The sequence below is a fragment of the Pseudophryne corroboree genome, chromosome 5 (genome assembly GCF_028390025.1).
Source record: "Pseudophryne corroboree isolate aPseCor3 chromosome 5, aPseCor3.hap2, whole genome shotgun sequence".
Classification (NCBI taxonomy): domain Eukaryota; kingdom Metazoa; phylum Chordata; class Amphibia; order Anura; family Myobatrachidae; genus Pseudophryne; species Pseudophryne corroboree.
Genome location: NC_086448.1, coordinates 104378673 through 104394675, shown reverse-complemented (window position 1 = coordinate 104394675; position 16003 = coordinate 104378673). Strand labels below are relative to the sequence as shown.

Sequence of the window (16003 nt, the reverse complement as noted above, 5' to 3'; positions counted from 1 at the left end):
AAATTTTACCTTTTTGGAGTCTGCTTCTGACTCCAGAATATCTGTCAATTCTTTACCAAACAGAATGCTTCCAGTAAAAAGGCAAAGATTCCAGAACCTTCTTAGATTCTGAATCAGCTTTCCATGTACGTAACCAAAGTGCTCTGCGAGCAGCTATTGTTAAAGCTGATGCCCTGGAGGCGATAGTGCCCTAATGCTGCTTCTTCCAAGATTATTGCAGCCTGTTTTAGGTGAGCTATATAGGATTCTTGCTCCCTTGAAGGTGCTTAAAGACCGTCTTCCAGTACTTCTTTCCAGACAGCAACTGCTTTTGCCATCCAAGCTGAAGCCGTGGCTGGCCTTATGACTGCCCCAAACAGAGAAAATATGGTTTTCAGAAAACCATCCACTCTCCTATCCGTGACATCATCCAATGACGTTGATGGCAAAGGCAATATAGATTTTCGCACTAATCGAATGACATGCGTATCTACTTTGGGAGCCACTTCCCATTTTAAACAGTCCCCCGCTGGAAAAGGATAAATGGAATCCCATTTTTTGGGAATTCTATATTTTTTTTTACTGGGTGTAGCCCAAGCCTCTTCCATGATTTCCGTAAGCTGGTCTGACCCTGGAAACTCAGTCTTACCTGCTTTGGGCCGTTTAAATACAGGTGCCTTGGTTTTTAACACAGGCTCTGCTGAATCCTCTAAGGATAGAATGGCCTTTATTTCTCTAATTAGCTCAGCTATGTCCACTGAGCTGAGACCTTCTACTTGTTCTTCGTATGCCGAAGTAGAGTATATAGAGCTTTCATCGTCCGATGAATCATCCTGTGTAGCCTGTGAAGTTGACGGTTTACTTACACTTGGTTTATCAGCTTGTCTTTTAGGAGAAGCTGGTGAGGGAAATGATATACCGAAAGTAGGGAGCTGCATGTATGGGTTATTAGTGTACCCAATTCCTGGTAGTTAAGCTGTATGAATTACCCGTTCAGCTATACTGGATAAGGTCTGTGCAAACATCGCCCAAGGTGGATCTATCTGCACCGGACGTTGAACAGGGATCTGCCTTGTAATCTGCTGAAACGCAAAACAATTTGCACATAAACCATCCTGTACCAGATCCTGAGAGGATAATACAGTTTTGCAAGACAAACATGATATGAGTGTTGGTGTTACTGTGAGTGTACCCTCGTCACCTTTGCCGCTCTTAGACATGATAAATAAATCAGCACTTTCACAGTGTACTACACAATTTGTGACTGTAATCACTTTAACCTTCTAAAGTGATATCAATCTGACCCTACCCATGCACCAGCATTGAGGACCAGAAGAAACAACTGACAAACATATATTAAAGTCAGCAATCACACTAGCAGTCAGTCACATGTTATATATTATTCATATGAGCACATAATCAACTACAAACACATTTTAAAGTATGTAGGAGTACATATTACTGAATTCTGTTTTATACAGATCTTAAAGTATTCAGACGCAATGCGAAGAAAACCACAGTAATGTACACAGACTCATATGCAATAGGCACTTAAATTTAACTATTCATACTGACAAAAGCAGATAGAAAGTTAGTGCTGTATAACTCGTACTCAGTAGAGTGGGATACAGGGAGACTCAGTAGAGTGGGATACAGGGAGACTCACCTCACTTCCAAGATCGATCAATACGTTAGTGAATGCTGAGTGGATCCAGACGCTACTAGTATACATCGCCGCTCCGGGAACTTTTAAGTGGACACAGACGCACTGTGCATACAGACGCACCGGTCATACAGACGCCTGTACTGCGACCAGGTCTCCTTGCAGTAGCGTTTAGTGAACACAGACGCAGCGGCCTATGCTGCGACCGAGACCTCTCATGGTAGTTTCTGAGACAGAAGTGAGGTAACAGTTCATGGCGGGAGACTCGCGGAAACTGGTCATGAACTTGGGGGAGGGGCGACCAGGAGAGCGTCTAACTCCCCACCACTGACATCAACCCTAGGGATCGCAGCCTCATACTTATAATCCCTAAGGCCTAGCGCTGGAGCACCCATGGTGGCGGCGCTTCAGCTACTGTTTGGTAGTCTCCTTCCAATACTGTGCGGCTGTGTCCGTATTCCCCGACTACGTGGAACCGATGCCTTACCTTCTCCCCGTGCTCTGGCCACAGCCTGGTAATGTCTGCTGGACCTGCTAGTATATCCGACAGACGCCCGTTGAGACAGCACTGTACACATGGGTAAGCGTTGTTGCGACCTGGTGGAGAGTTGTTGGAAGGACTCTTTCCAATATGCATATAAGACACTGTTAAGAAAGATCGCTCAAAACATAGTAAGACTATAAAAATAAAATAAGAAAGCTTAGGGCTGCCAAGAACAGCAGCCCTCTGACCATGGTCCGGCTCCTGCTTCTCCAAACAAAAAACTGATTTGCCTGAGCCAGTGGGCGGGGGTATATGGATGAGCCCGTTGCATCCTGGAAGGACTGAAAGCTTGTGATGTTTGGTGCCAATCCGCTGTCGCTCCATCATATCCCATTGTGATCCTGTGGATAACCTGTGGATACTGCCGGATAAAACATACATATACACTAGTATAATGCAATGTCCACCACCCACTCACCACACTCTACTCTCTGCCTGGGCACACCCTACTTTCTGCCCCTCTTCCATTCTGTCGTGGCTCTGACCCTGCAGCTCCATCCTGACCCCCACTCCCCAACTCCCATACATACTCCTCTCCAGAGTTGGTCCCATCTCCCTCGTGGAGGAAGCTGTTGCTATGGAATGTAGTTATGTTATCGGCGCTTGTGATCCCAGCGGTCAGCATGCTGACTCCTGAATCCCAAAAGCTAAAAATGCTGCTAGCTGGAATGCCGACCCACTGGGCTTTTCCCATACATGGGCCCACGACAACTATACAGTGGAAATAGAGCCACCGATCCCGCAAGTGGCTCTGTTGTGCTCGCCCCAGGCTGCATGAAGGATGAGGGATTCAGGTTGCAAGGGGAATAGACCTGAATCCCAGACACAGATGGCACAGGTCATTCATGATGACGGCGTGGGTGTTTCGGTCTTATTGTGGTTAGCTGACAGGTGAGTAAGCCTCACAACATTGCCCGGTCGTAGCCCAGTTACCAACCAGAAATGCTCATTGACAGACGCATCAATCCGTATGCACTAGAGATCTCCGTTTGTGTGCATATGCCACCGATTGCTTCCTCTGGTGCCTGCATGGTGTGCTGAAATCTGAGAGATCCATTCACATATACACTTGCATCCGGATAGATATATTGCCCATAGACAGGGCAAATATAGGATTTCTGGAAGGGGGTTTCTAAATGTTTGATTTTAGAGCGATTGTCGCCAGCCCATGAAGGAAGCAAAATTAGCATATAATAAGCCAAAGGGCCTAATTCAGACCTGATCGCAGGAGCAAAATTGTTCTCTAATGGGCAAAACCATGTGCACTGCAGGGGGTCAGATATAACATGTGCAGAGAGAGCGCTACATGTGCATACCTCCCAACCGTCCCGATTTTTGCGGGACAGTCCCGCTTTTTGGGGACTGTCCCGCTGTCCCATCCGCGGCCAACAGTGGGGAAGGCAGTTGGGAGCCTTCTGTCAGTCACTGCTCTGCTCAGTCAGAGGGACTGGGGGCATGCCAGCAGCTCACAGAGCGCTGGCCATGCCCCCATAGTGACGGAAAACGGGAACTTGGCTCGCGATTGCGGCACTCCCATGAAGCCACGCCCCATTTTCTATAGACCACGCCCCATTTTCGGGCAGGCTCGGCCACGGTGTCCCTCCTTGTCATCTCCCAATGTTGGGAGGTATGCATTTGGGTGAGTTATTTTTTCTCTGTGCAGATTTCAGTTTGAACACACCCCACCCAAATCTAACTCTATCTGCACATGTTACATCTGCCCCAGAGAACAATTTTGCTGCTGCGATCAGGTCTGAATTAGGCCCACAGTCTGGCACAAAGTGCAGTTTATGTAACACAGTACTTCAGACACATGCAGGCATAATGATCACAGAAAGCCATTCACCTGTTCCCCACCTCCCCCCCTTCCAATGTTTGCCTATGAATAGCTGACTCATTGCTGTCATAATCCAAAAAATTATTTGGCGCTAATAACCAGAATACACAAATTTTAATGGATTTACCTTGTACCAGGCTGTCGTGTATGCTGACCAAATTTCCTTTTAATGACTGACACGCAGATCTTGCTTGTGGCCATTCAACCACTTCATCTTCTTCTGTTCCAAATATTCTATAACACTTAATATAGATAATATAATATTAAAATTACAGTTCTCCATTCTGTGATATCTGAATGGTCACTGACTGTTTATATAACTCGTGAACAGGATACAACCAAAATCCTGCTCGTGTAAAATTAAATACAGATATAGGCCCTGATTCAGTATCAAACGCATTAGATGCAATCGCATTAGCCCATTTTTCGGAACGTGCGCAGCTCTGGAGATGCGATCGCATCTCAGTGATGCAAGCGCAACTGCCTGACTGACAGGCAGAGGCGGTCGGGGGCGGCACTGCGAGGACGGTGAGGCGAAAACGGTTCGGGTCTGGCCTGTTTCCGGGTGCGGCCACGTGACTGCACACACGGCCGCTGCGACAGGATACATGACGGCGGCCCGACTGCCTTCGCAACCAGGCTGCGGAGGCAAGGGGGCTTCTCTTATTTAGCGCTGTGATCGCAACTGAATTGCGATAACATCGCTGGTCGCCGTTAGCATGCCGGGTGGCCTTGCCCTGTGCTGGGTGGCCCCCAGCGTGCGATAGCAAGCAGTTGCAGTTTTGCTAATTTAGCAAAACTGCAACTGGTGCTGAATGAGGGCCATCATTTGTCATTTATTTCATGAGGTGTCACAGTACAATATGTGGGCTCATCTAATATCACTGTGCAAGGTTCATATGGTAACAGATTATCGCAGTCCAGTACAGTCTTATTGCTTGATTAGGGTAACATCACCTGTATTCTGCATGCTTCAGTTATTACATAGGGGGTCATTCCAAGTTGATCGCTAGCTGAAATTGTTCGCTGCGCAGCGATGATGCAAAAAAAGGCACTTCTACGCATGCGTATGCGGCGCAATGCGCATGCGCGACGTACTTTCACAACGGCCGATGTAGTTTCACACAAGGTCTAGCGAAGCTTTTCAGTCACACTGCTGGCCGCAGAATGCTTGACAGGAAGAGGGCGTTTTCAGGGAGTGTTTGAAAAAATGCAGGCGTGCCAGGAAAAATGCAGGCGTGGCTGGGCGAACGCAGGGCGTGTTTGTGACGTCAAGCCAGGAACTGAATGGTCTAAACTGATCGCAAGCGCTGAGTAGGTCTGGAGCTACTCTGAAACTGCACAATTTTTTTTCGTAGTCGCTCTGCGATCCTTTCGGTCGCACTTCTACAAAGCTAATACACACTCCCTGAGGGCGGCGGCTTAGCGTTTGCACGGCTGATAAAAACTGCTAGCGAACTCGGAATGACCCCCACAGACCCTTATGGTGCTTAATATTATTATTATTTACTGTACAAAAGTAATGTTCATATAGGGTCATGCACTTCCTAATGTAAATTATATGGATATTAGATGTCACGTTATAGAAATTCAAGGTAACTTGTACATGGTGTATTATTTAATGTAATACACACATTTCATAGAACTCACTTCTTATGCGGATATTGTTTAACATAAAGGCTCAATGATTACTTAAATTGCACCTAGACATAAATTCTCACCCAGGCGCTTAGAGTATACATATCCTCCAACTGTACCTTTTTGGCAGGTACAGTAGCTTTTTTTTTTTTATGGTCTGTACCGATTTTTGGCTCTCCAAACGTCCATTGAAAGTATAGGAAAAGGGGCATGGCCACGCCACTTTACCCGTGGCCATCTGCTGACATCATGGGGTATATTTACTAAAAGTTGATTTTGATCGATTTATGGTCGATGTTGGATTGATTTTTGATCGATTTTGTGTTTCAGGGTCTAAATTACACATTTACTAACAGATGATCTTTGACATCCTTTTAAAAAAAAAATATGCCCAAATCATCTCTTGGTAAATGTGGGATTTAGGGGTATATTTACTAAAAGTCGATCTGGGTCGATTTTTGATCGATGTTTGGTCGATTTTGTATTTGAGGGTCTAAATTCCACATTTACTAATCAATGATTTTAGTTATAAATGATATAAAAAATCATCTGACAGTAAATGTGTGATTTAGACCCTGACACACAAAGCGATCAAAAATCGACCAAAAATCGACCTACAGTACGTAGATCAACTTTTTAGTAAATATACCCCCATATGCACATGTGCCCTTATTCATCAAGCGATCTTCCGCTAAATGGAGCGAAACAGCGTAAACACTTTTTGAAGTCAGAATAGAATATAATTGTGGGATAAAATATTTGTACATATTGTGATACATGTTATTTATATCCTTTGTTTATAAGGTGCCACAAAAATCTGCAGCACCGTATTGTAACAAAAGTGTATTACCCAATAGTCTGTAAACAAAATAAGCATCATTACCTGCATACAACATAGTGGGCCAATTATATAACCAGTGTCATAAGGCACATGTAGGTGGCACAACACAAGGACGCACAATTGGACAAGGTGGGAGGAGAAAAGAAGACAGGAGGAACCCCACACCATTTGTCCCTCCTAATTTTCAATACCAGTCTAGGCTAAGAGGCTTGGGTCTGGTTATAAGATTTTTCTAACCCTACATAGTAACTCCGGGATTTCTAGAATTGTACTGTTAAAACATTCATCAATAAGGAGTCAGACGTTCCATTGGATTGTCTTCTGTTTGCCTTTAATAAATCAATTGATTACAAAATTGACAGAAATCCAACTGAAAACCCCAACCCATCGCCTGGATTAAGTAGTGTAATGGGGTTATCAGCATGGAGTTGAAGTGCCTGACATTGGAATAGAGGAGATGGTGCAGGAGGGGGGGTAGTGTGGGTAGGGGGTGTGGGGGGGGGGGGGGGAAGTATACAGTATACAGTTAATGAGCTGTATTGGATGTTAGAGGGACTGAGGTATTACAAGTGAGCATGAGGAGTTGTCATTACTTTCTGTAGAGAAGGAGTAGTCCTTGCAAAGACTGGTAGAGCTGGGAGACACTAGCAGAGTGGTGGCACTGACATATTTATAATGAGTGCACAGTGCAGTACGTGGGTCCAAGGGGGCCCACATCACACACCCTGCACCCATTTCTTTTAATACTTACCCTCCGGAGTCCCGCATCCCTGCAACAGTGCTGCAGAAATCACTGCCATTTTCCCGGCGTTTCAAGTATGCACAGTAAGAAAAATCACTGGGAAGATGGCAGCCACGCCATTTTCCTGGAGACTTGCACATGGGACAGTGCTAGGGTTTCCTAGTGACCCTTGTGCCCAGAGGCAAGAGCTATGCTAGCTAGAGAGGAGGGGTCCCAGAAGGAGACTGCACATGGGCCTCCTTCCGTGTGCATAGCACAATATTGCCCTGACAAATAGAGTGACTGAAGTGGGGAAAGAGTGAGAGGAAGACCCGGTCAGCAGTAGTCCAGGCAGGAGATGCTAAGAGAGTTTTAGTGGTATCCGGACTCCAGGTCGACAGCACAAAGGTCGACACACCTTAGGTCGACATCAATTGGTCGACACACCTTGGGTCGACATGGACAAAAGGACGACATGGACAAAAGGTCGACAGGAACAAGGTCGACATGGAAAAAGGTCGACATGAGTTTTTCACGATTTTTTTCTTTTTTTGAACCTTTTCATACTTAACGATCCACGTGGACTACGATTGGAACGGTAAAGTGTGCCGAGCGAAGCGGTAGCGGAGCGAAGGCACCATGCCCGAAGCATGGTGAGCGAAGCGAGGGGACGCGGTGCACTAATTGGGGTTCCCGGTCACTCTACGAAGAAAACGACACCAAAAAAACATAAAAAACTCATGTCGACCTTTTTCCACGTCGACCCTGTTCCTGTCGACCTTTTGTCCATGTCGACCTTTTGTCCATGTTGACCTAAGATGTGTCGACCAATTGGCGTCGACCTAAGGTGTGTCGACCCTCAGTCCCAGACCCGTTTTAGTACAGCTATGGGTGAGAAGGGTCAATCATTGCAATGTTGTGTTATTAATTATAAGACAAAAGTCTTAGGAATTATGAAATAATCAGTGAAAGAGAATAAGTAGGAGCAGAATACAGACAGTATGGATGGTGTAATGGTTAGCATTACTGCCTCACAGCACTGAGGTCATGGGTTTAATTCCCACCATGGCCCTAACTGTGTAGAGTTTGTATATTCTCCCCATGCTTGCATGGGTTTTCTCCGGGTACTCCAGCTTCTCCCCACAATCCAAACATACACATGTAGGTGAATTGGCTCCTAACAAAAAATAACTTTATTGTGTAAGTGTGTGTATGTACATGGGCAGACTAGATGGGAACAAGAGGTTCTTTTCTACCGTCAAATTTTATGTTTCTATGTAATACTTGACAGACATTGGCCCTCATTCCGAGTTGTTCGCTCGGTATTTTTCATCGCATCGCAATGAAAATCCGCTTAGTACGCATGCGCAATGTTCGCACTGCGACTGCGCCAAGTAACTTTGCTATGTAGAAAGTAATTTTACTCACGGCTTTTTCTTCGCTCCGGCGATCGTAATGTGATTGACAGGAAATGGGTGTTACTGGGCGGAAACACGGCGTTTCAGGGGCGTGTGGCTGAAAACGCTACCGTTTCCGGAAAAAACGCAGGAGTGGCCGGAGAAACGGTGGGAGTGCCTGGGCGAACGCTGGGTGTGTTTGTGATGTCAACCAGGAACGACAAGCACTGAACTGATCGCACAGGCAGAGTAAGTCTGAAGCTACTCTGAAACTGCTAAGTAGTTAGTAATCGCAATATTGCGAATACATCGGTCGCAATTTTAAGAAGCTAAGATTCACTCCCAGTAGGCGGCGGCTTAGCGTGTGTAACTCTGCTAAATTCGCCTTGCGACCGATCAACTCGGAATGAGGGCCATTATTTGCAGCAACCATAATAAATTCAGACCAGTAACTTCAGCTTTCGGATAGTAAGTGGTCATTACAAACAAGAGATGTTCTACAAATGACATCAATGTGTACTGTTCCTCAGTAGATGCAATTGGTCATTATTATACAGGTCTGCACATAGGCTGGTAACCAAATAAACTTCTACTACAAAGTTACACTGCAAAATAGAAATATGAGGTTCTACGTGGAGCAAACTCCCCACATTGTACAGCTACATGCACTATTAAACTCCTTAGTAAATACAACCCCAAATGGCTAAGGGCCCAATTCAGACCTGATCGCAGCAGCAATTTTTTTCTCTAATGTGCAAAACCATGTGCACTGCAGGGGGGGGGGGGGGGGGGGGGCAGATATAACATGTACAGAGAGAGTTAGAGTTGGGTGGGGTGTGTTCAAACTGAATTCTAAACTGTAGTGTAAAAAATGTTGTATCTGCCAACCCCCCCCCCCCTGCAGTGCACATGGTTTGCCCATTAGAGAAAGATATTGCTCCTGCAATCAGGTCTAAATTAGGCCCTATATGCTATTAGCTACATCACACAACATAGTAATAGTAGTAATGTAGAAAATTACCTGTTTTCCAAATGAAAGCCAGTCTGCTGGGCATCCGCCTTCCGGTGCAGGTAGAGTTGGTGCAAATGTTACATTAATGGAACTGGTTTTTCTTTCACAGATAAATGCATTTGGATATCCACAGTTTATATCGTTCCAATATCCTTTAATGGAAAATGGGGAAATAGCTTATTAGTAAAGATGAATTACACAATCTTATTGGAGTCCAAAAAAAGTTCTTCATTCTGAAAGCTGCATTGTTCTAATGGGTTGGGTATGCGTGACCGGCAGTCAGGAGACCGGCGATCACAATACCGACATCTGAATCCCAGCTGTTAGATGGCCGCCGGGGGAGGGGGGGCGAGCGCACGAAGCCCCTTGCCGCACTCGCCACGCAGTGGGTTTGGGGTCTCGCTGTACTCGCCACAGGTTCTATTCTATGGGTAAATGCGAGAAGGATAATGTATACCCAAGGGTATTCGGGCGCTGTGAGGCGAGATGCTCGGCTAAGCGGCAGCCTAGTTTGAGAGGGAAGTCACTCCCAGTATAATCACGAAAAAAGAAAAAAGATGGCTGCGCTGCAAGGGGGAAAGAGCAATGATCCACTAAATGTGTACAATTTGATAAATTTATTAAAAACAAATTTATTAAAAGCGCTAACTAATTAAAAAACAGCAATATTCTGTACATTTAAATGTGCCATGTGCATACAAAAAATATATATGAAAAGAGAATTTTTTTACCCAGAATATTGGTTCAGGACATGTATCATAAAGCTCTGTAGGATCCGTTCCAAATATTGCCCTGGAGTGCTAAAAAGTCCAGTTATATTCCACTGTGGAGAGTCCCTTTTATATGGTATTTAGAGAGTCCTTTACAAGTTCCATATGCCGCTAGAGGATTGAAGATGGAATACAGTGTCCCATGTGCAGTGGGTACCTCATGCAGTGCGGTAATTGGATGGTGCCTCTCTGGGACTCCTCTGGAAAGCTGGAAGGATTGGTAAGGGCTGGTCCGGATCTAATTGTGAAGAAGTCCTGCTCCAATGGGTAAAAACCTGACGCGTTTCGCTGCGTATGCCTTGCAGCTTTTTCAAAGGTATACTGTACTGTCTGGGTTTGGGCTTTATATACCCTAGACAAAATGGTGGCTTAATTGGCACCTGGATGCACATTTCCTGTTAGTCACATATATATCTCTTTCTAATAATAAAAACAACTAAAATGTGTACAGAAGACAGACCTACTTGTATGTAAGAAACATTGGTAATAACAAATTTGCATTTCAAGTAACAATAAGTGTTTTTTGTTTTTTATTTTGTTCATTAAACTCTTGCTATGTAATATATTAATCCAATTGGAGCTTTTGTTTATTGCTCTGTAACCATGGAGACCATTCATAAAGGGATTTCATAGGTCGAATTGGGAGTCATGTGATCAATAGTTATCATGTGCTTAGTGTCACATGATCAATATGAAAAACCCTTTATTTTATTTCTGGGCTATATAGTTATAAGCAGGCCCTATGTTCTGATATATAGAGAAAGCGGTTGCTAGTGGCTTGTTGTAATTGATGTGCTTCTATCTATATATTTATTTGATTAGAAGGGGCCCAGCGTATACTCCCGGACCGTTGCTATAGCAACGGGAACCAGAAGTGATGTAGGTCTTATGTGCGCCAATAGTCTCTCTCGGGCCGTCGCCATAGTGACGCGGCCCGGAGTAGACTCGTCCTTCAATGCCGCGTCACACTTAGTACGTCGGACGGAGGGAAAGTAACGTCCTCCGTCCGTCGTCACGTACGTCCCCATGGTAACGCGGCTTATTCTGGCCGTTTTCTCTTCGGCAAGGAACGTGATCACGTGTGCGGAGGCACGCGTGTCACTCCTAGCCGGTTTCCATGGTGACCCTGCAGCACCATGTATTAAACATAGCGTGCTGCAGGTGCATATGCCACATAGTAGCACCATCTCTAGTGTCCTGATTCTATCATGTTTGGCTGTTGGAACATAAGGGCAACAAACTAATGTTTACAGTATATTAATTATACACTAAACCAATTATTATTCATGGAGATGCTATATTGTAAAATACTTGGTTAAACTGGATGTCAGTATCTCTCTGTTACTGATAGTATCGAACCAAAGAAATGAAAATAAGCAAAGGGGAAGGGAAAAAAAAAGGGGGGGGGGGGGGGGGAACAATAGGACAAATTAAATATGAAAAATGAAGGTCACTAATTAGAGATTTTTTTGGTAGAGATGAAAGGGAGAATGGTGGGTAGGTGTTTAGATTAAATATTACAAGAAAGGTATATACTAAATCCAAGAAACCATCAATTTATTATATTAAATGATCATGTTTAATTCTACTGCCTCATTGAGGCCATCCGGATAGATAGACCCCATCCTAAACATCCAGTAGACCTCCTGTTGGCACAGTTTTTTGAAGCGGTCCCCTCCCCTATTTGTAATAGGAATGTGTTCAATTCCTATTATTTTGAGGCTTTTTGGGTCCCCGTTGTGATGATCATTAAAGTGTTGGGAAACACTGTGTGTGGAAACCCTATTCAGAATGTTTCTACGATGTTCAAGAAACCTGATCCTAAGTTTTCTAGTGGTGCGGCCTACATAATATAGGCCGCACCCGCATTGAAGTATATATATGACATATATCGAATTACAATTAATATGGCTTCTGATTTTATATTGTTTCTCCCCCTTATCAGTGTTCACATATTGTGTTTTTTCTATATATCTGCACGTGATACACCTAGTGTTTCCACATTTATAGAATCCCATTATCGGCGGAAGCCAGGGTTCTCTAGTGATATTGATTTTCTTCTCAGGCCTTAGATGGCTGGGTGCAAGCGAGTTCTTTAGAGATCGCCCCTTCCGAAAAATGAAAGCTGGTTTAGTTGGGAGGACATCTTTTAACAAGTTGTCTTGTTTTAGAATACTATAATTTTTCTTTATAATGGATTTTATTTTAGGACAATAGTCATTATAAGTGGTGATAAAGGCCAAATGGTATTCCCTATCTATTTCCGAGTTTTTAATAGATCCCCTCTTCTTAGACAATAAAGTATCTCTATTCAGCCCTCTCACCTCTTCTAGTGTCTTGTACAATAAAGGTGTGGGGTATCCTCGTTGTTCTAGTGAGTCTAACATATTTTTAGCTTGTAGTTCAAAGGACTCTATGTCAGAACAATTACGTCTAAGACGTATGAGTTGGCTCCGAGGTATACTTTTCTTCCAAGGTGGATAATGTGCGCTGGAGTAATGGAGATAGGCATTTGATCCTACCTCCTTGACATGATTGGAGGTATGAATTCGTCCATTGCGTGCCTCTAAGCTCAGATCCAAAAAGTTAATACAATGAGAGTGGTACTGGTGAGTGAATTTCAAATTATATGTGTTGTGATTGAGAGAATTAACAAATGCTTGTGCTGAAAGTGCATCCCCATCCCAAATGATAAATAAATCGTCTATGTACCTGCCGTAGAGGACCAGGGACGCGCCGTGCCCGCCACCCCACACATGTTGGTCCTCGAATTGACCCATGTATAGGTTGGCGTAGCTGTGCGCGAACCTGGTCCCCATGGCGGTACCCAGTATTTGTAGATAATGTGAGTCCTGAAACAAAAAATAATTGTGTCGAAGTATGAATGAAATAGAGTCAACAAGAAATTTTTGATGGTTGGCAGTAAGATCACCATCTTGATTAAGACAGTCCAAAATAACTGATAACCCCTTCTGATGGGGTATATTTGAATAGAGACTCTGTGCATCCATAGTGAGAAAAGCATATGTGTCTTTCCATTCAATACCTGAAATCAGTGTCATAAAGTGGGTGGTGTCTTTAATGTGAGATCTGAGAAGAGAAACCCGTGGCTGTAAATGTGAATCTACATAAAAGGAAAGATTGGCAGTGAGGGAGTGAATACCAGAAATAATAGGACGTCCTGGGGGTGAGGTGAGGGATTTGTGTATCTTGGGGAGGTGATAGTAGATGGGAATGACTGGGTGTTCTGGGTAAAGAAACCGAAATTCTTCCTTGGAGATGATCTCAGAGGCAACAGCACTTTCCAACAATCCTAACAGTTCAAATTGAAATTCCTTGGTAGGGTCACTTTGTAATTTGGTATAAGTGGTGGGGTCTTCTAGCTGTCTTTTTGCCTCAATTATATAATCTGATCTATTTTGGATTACGAGGCCTCCCCCCTTATCTGCCTCTTTGATGATTATGGAGGTGTCTTTGGTCAATTTAGTTAGAGCTTTTCTTTCTTGTTTACTGAGATTATGTTTGGGTTTCTGAGAATGGGGATCTGTACAGAGTTTTTTGAAGTCCTCCAGTGTGGAGCATATGGAACTTGTAAAGGACTCTCTAAATACCATATAAAAGGGACTCTCCACAGTGGAATATAACTGGACTTTTTAGCACTCCAGGGCAATATTTGGAACGGATCCTACAGAGCTTTATGATACATGTCCTGAACCAATATTCTGGGTAAAAAAATTCTCTTTTCATATATATTTTTTGTATGCACATGGCACATTTAAATGTACAGAATATTGCTGTTTTTTAATTAGTTAGCGCTTTTAATAAATTTGTTTTTAATAAATTTATCAAATTGTACACATTTAGTGGATCATTGCTCTTTCCCCCTTGCAGCGCAGCCATCTTTTTTCTTTTTTCGTGTCTATTCTATGGGTGTCGTGGATTAGTCCCTGTTGGTCGGCATGCCGGCCGTCGGGATAGTGAGGGTTCGGGATGTAGGTGCCGGTATTGTGACCGGTGGTCTCCTTGCCGCTGGTCACATAACTACATCCTGTTCTAATAGCTGTTACAGCTGTACAAGTATTTTATATATTAAGTAAGCTGAGGACTTTGGAAGGATTGGCCCAATGGTAGTCCGAATGTAGTGTAACTGTAGCGTATCCACAGTTTAATCAGATGAAGTTGTGTTTGCCACAACAAAACGCATCAGGTACGTTACTTTGGGACTAACACTGGACTAATCTTTTCAAAATCTTCAGTTAAACATACTGTACCGTAGGCAACAGATCTTTCTGATAATAACCCACTAAGTAGCACTGTTGTGTGCTTTTTTTTTTTTACCACCACAGGACAAATTTAATGCAGAGAAATGGGGTCATCTTTGCAGAATAACATCCCAATGTTTCCCTGACAATTTACAGCAAAAGATGTGTTCTTAAAAGCTACTTCTATATTTTTGCATTTATTAAGGCTTCATCACCTTTTAAGGAAGTTACTAGAGAAGTGGTTCTCAACCTCAACCCTCAAGTTTTCCCAACAGGTCATGTTTAGAAGATTTGTGTCTATGGACGCAGGTGGGATAAGAGTTAAGAGAGTTAAGGATAAATTGGGTTCATCCACACAAATAGCGTATGTAGATGCAGTGAAACTGAACTTCGCCATAGAAATTATGCAGCATATCAAGGCATTCATTTGCCTATTTTGCCGATACTTTCCCCATGGACAGCAGAGAGATAGGTGGCTTGGATGAACCCATACAAAAAGTTGATATTAAATGACATCAATATATCTACATTCCTGGGAAGGAACTATATAGCTGTAAAATGGCACATATGTGCTTTATATATGTATAACACATACCCAAGTCTCTATACATCACAACACAGTTCTCGTCGTTATTGGCAAAGTTGGGTTCATAACTCGCCCATGCAACAAAGTCCATAGGAGAATTGTCCATCCACCTAATGAGAAATAAATAGTATGGTTCTTACACAATATATAAGTTTTCACATATGGTGGTATGCACCGCCTTCTGCATTTGTATTGCTAAGGATTGCATTTGCAAACCTGGAATGCAATCCTTACTGAATTAGGCCCTAAATCGGGCATTTTAAGACTGGAAGGACCCATGTGCAGACTCTGTGTGGGCCACTTCCTACCTGTGGTGCTGTAGATTCTGCACATGCGCAGTTCTCAGGAAACATGGCCCCCGCCGTGTTCCCAGAAACTAATTTCTAGTGCGCATGCACGGGTCTCCAAAAACATGGCACTTGCCATGTTCCCAGTGACAAATGTGTATTGCGCAAGTACCAATCACCGGGAAAATGTCCACTGTGCAATTTTCCAAGTGATTTCTCCTGCTGCAGTAGCACAGACGTGGGACTCTGGATGGGTAAGTGATTAAACATGGCTGCAGGGTGTGCGGTGCACCGTACACACTGCACCCATTATAGAAACACAGATGGATTAAGTGACCCAATGCGCAGGCCTTAAAACTTGTAATGTAATGGTTTGAGAATATCTAGATTAGAGAAATTGCAGTTAGTATGTGTTCCATGCTATATACTGTATGTGCCTCTGGGACTGTTTGGAAGGATAAGAAAG

At 43.7% G+C, this 16003-nt stretch overlaps 1 protein-coding gene and 1 long non-coding RNA gene across 2 annotated transcripts in view; one reads left to right on the top strand and one right to left on the bottom strand.

Moving 5' to 3' along the window:
- LOC134927292 (macrophage mannose receptor 1-like) overlaps positions 1–16003 on the bottom strand; it is a 340668-nt gene that overhangs the window by 68927 nt on the left and 255738 nt on the right. The window contains exons 19-21 of the mRNA XM_063921538.1: positions 15260–15360; positions 9642–9784; positions 4151–4265 (exon numbers count right to left, since the gene is read on the bottom strand). Of these exons, the coding sequence (XP_063777608.1) occupies positions 4151–4265; positions 9642–9784; positions 15260–15360 (359 nt within the window). The remainder of the gene's footprint in view (positions 1–4150; positions 4266–9641; positions 9785–15259; positions 15361–16003) is intronic.
- Positions 1–16003, top strand: part of LOC134927293 (uncharacterized) — a 120767-nt gene that overhangs the window by 75371 nt on the left and 29393 nt on the right. The gene's annotated exons all lie outside the window — the stretch shown is intronic.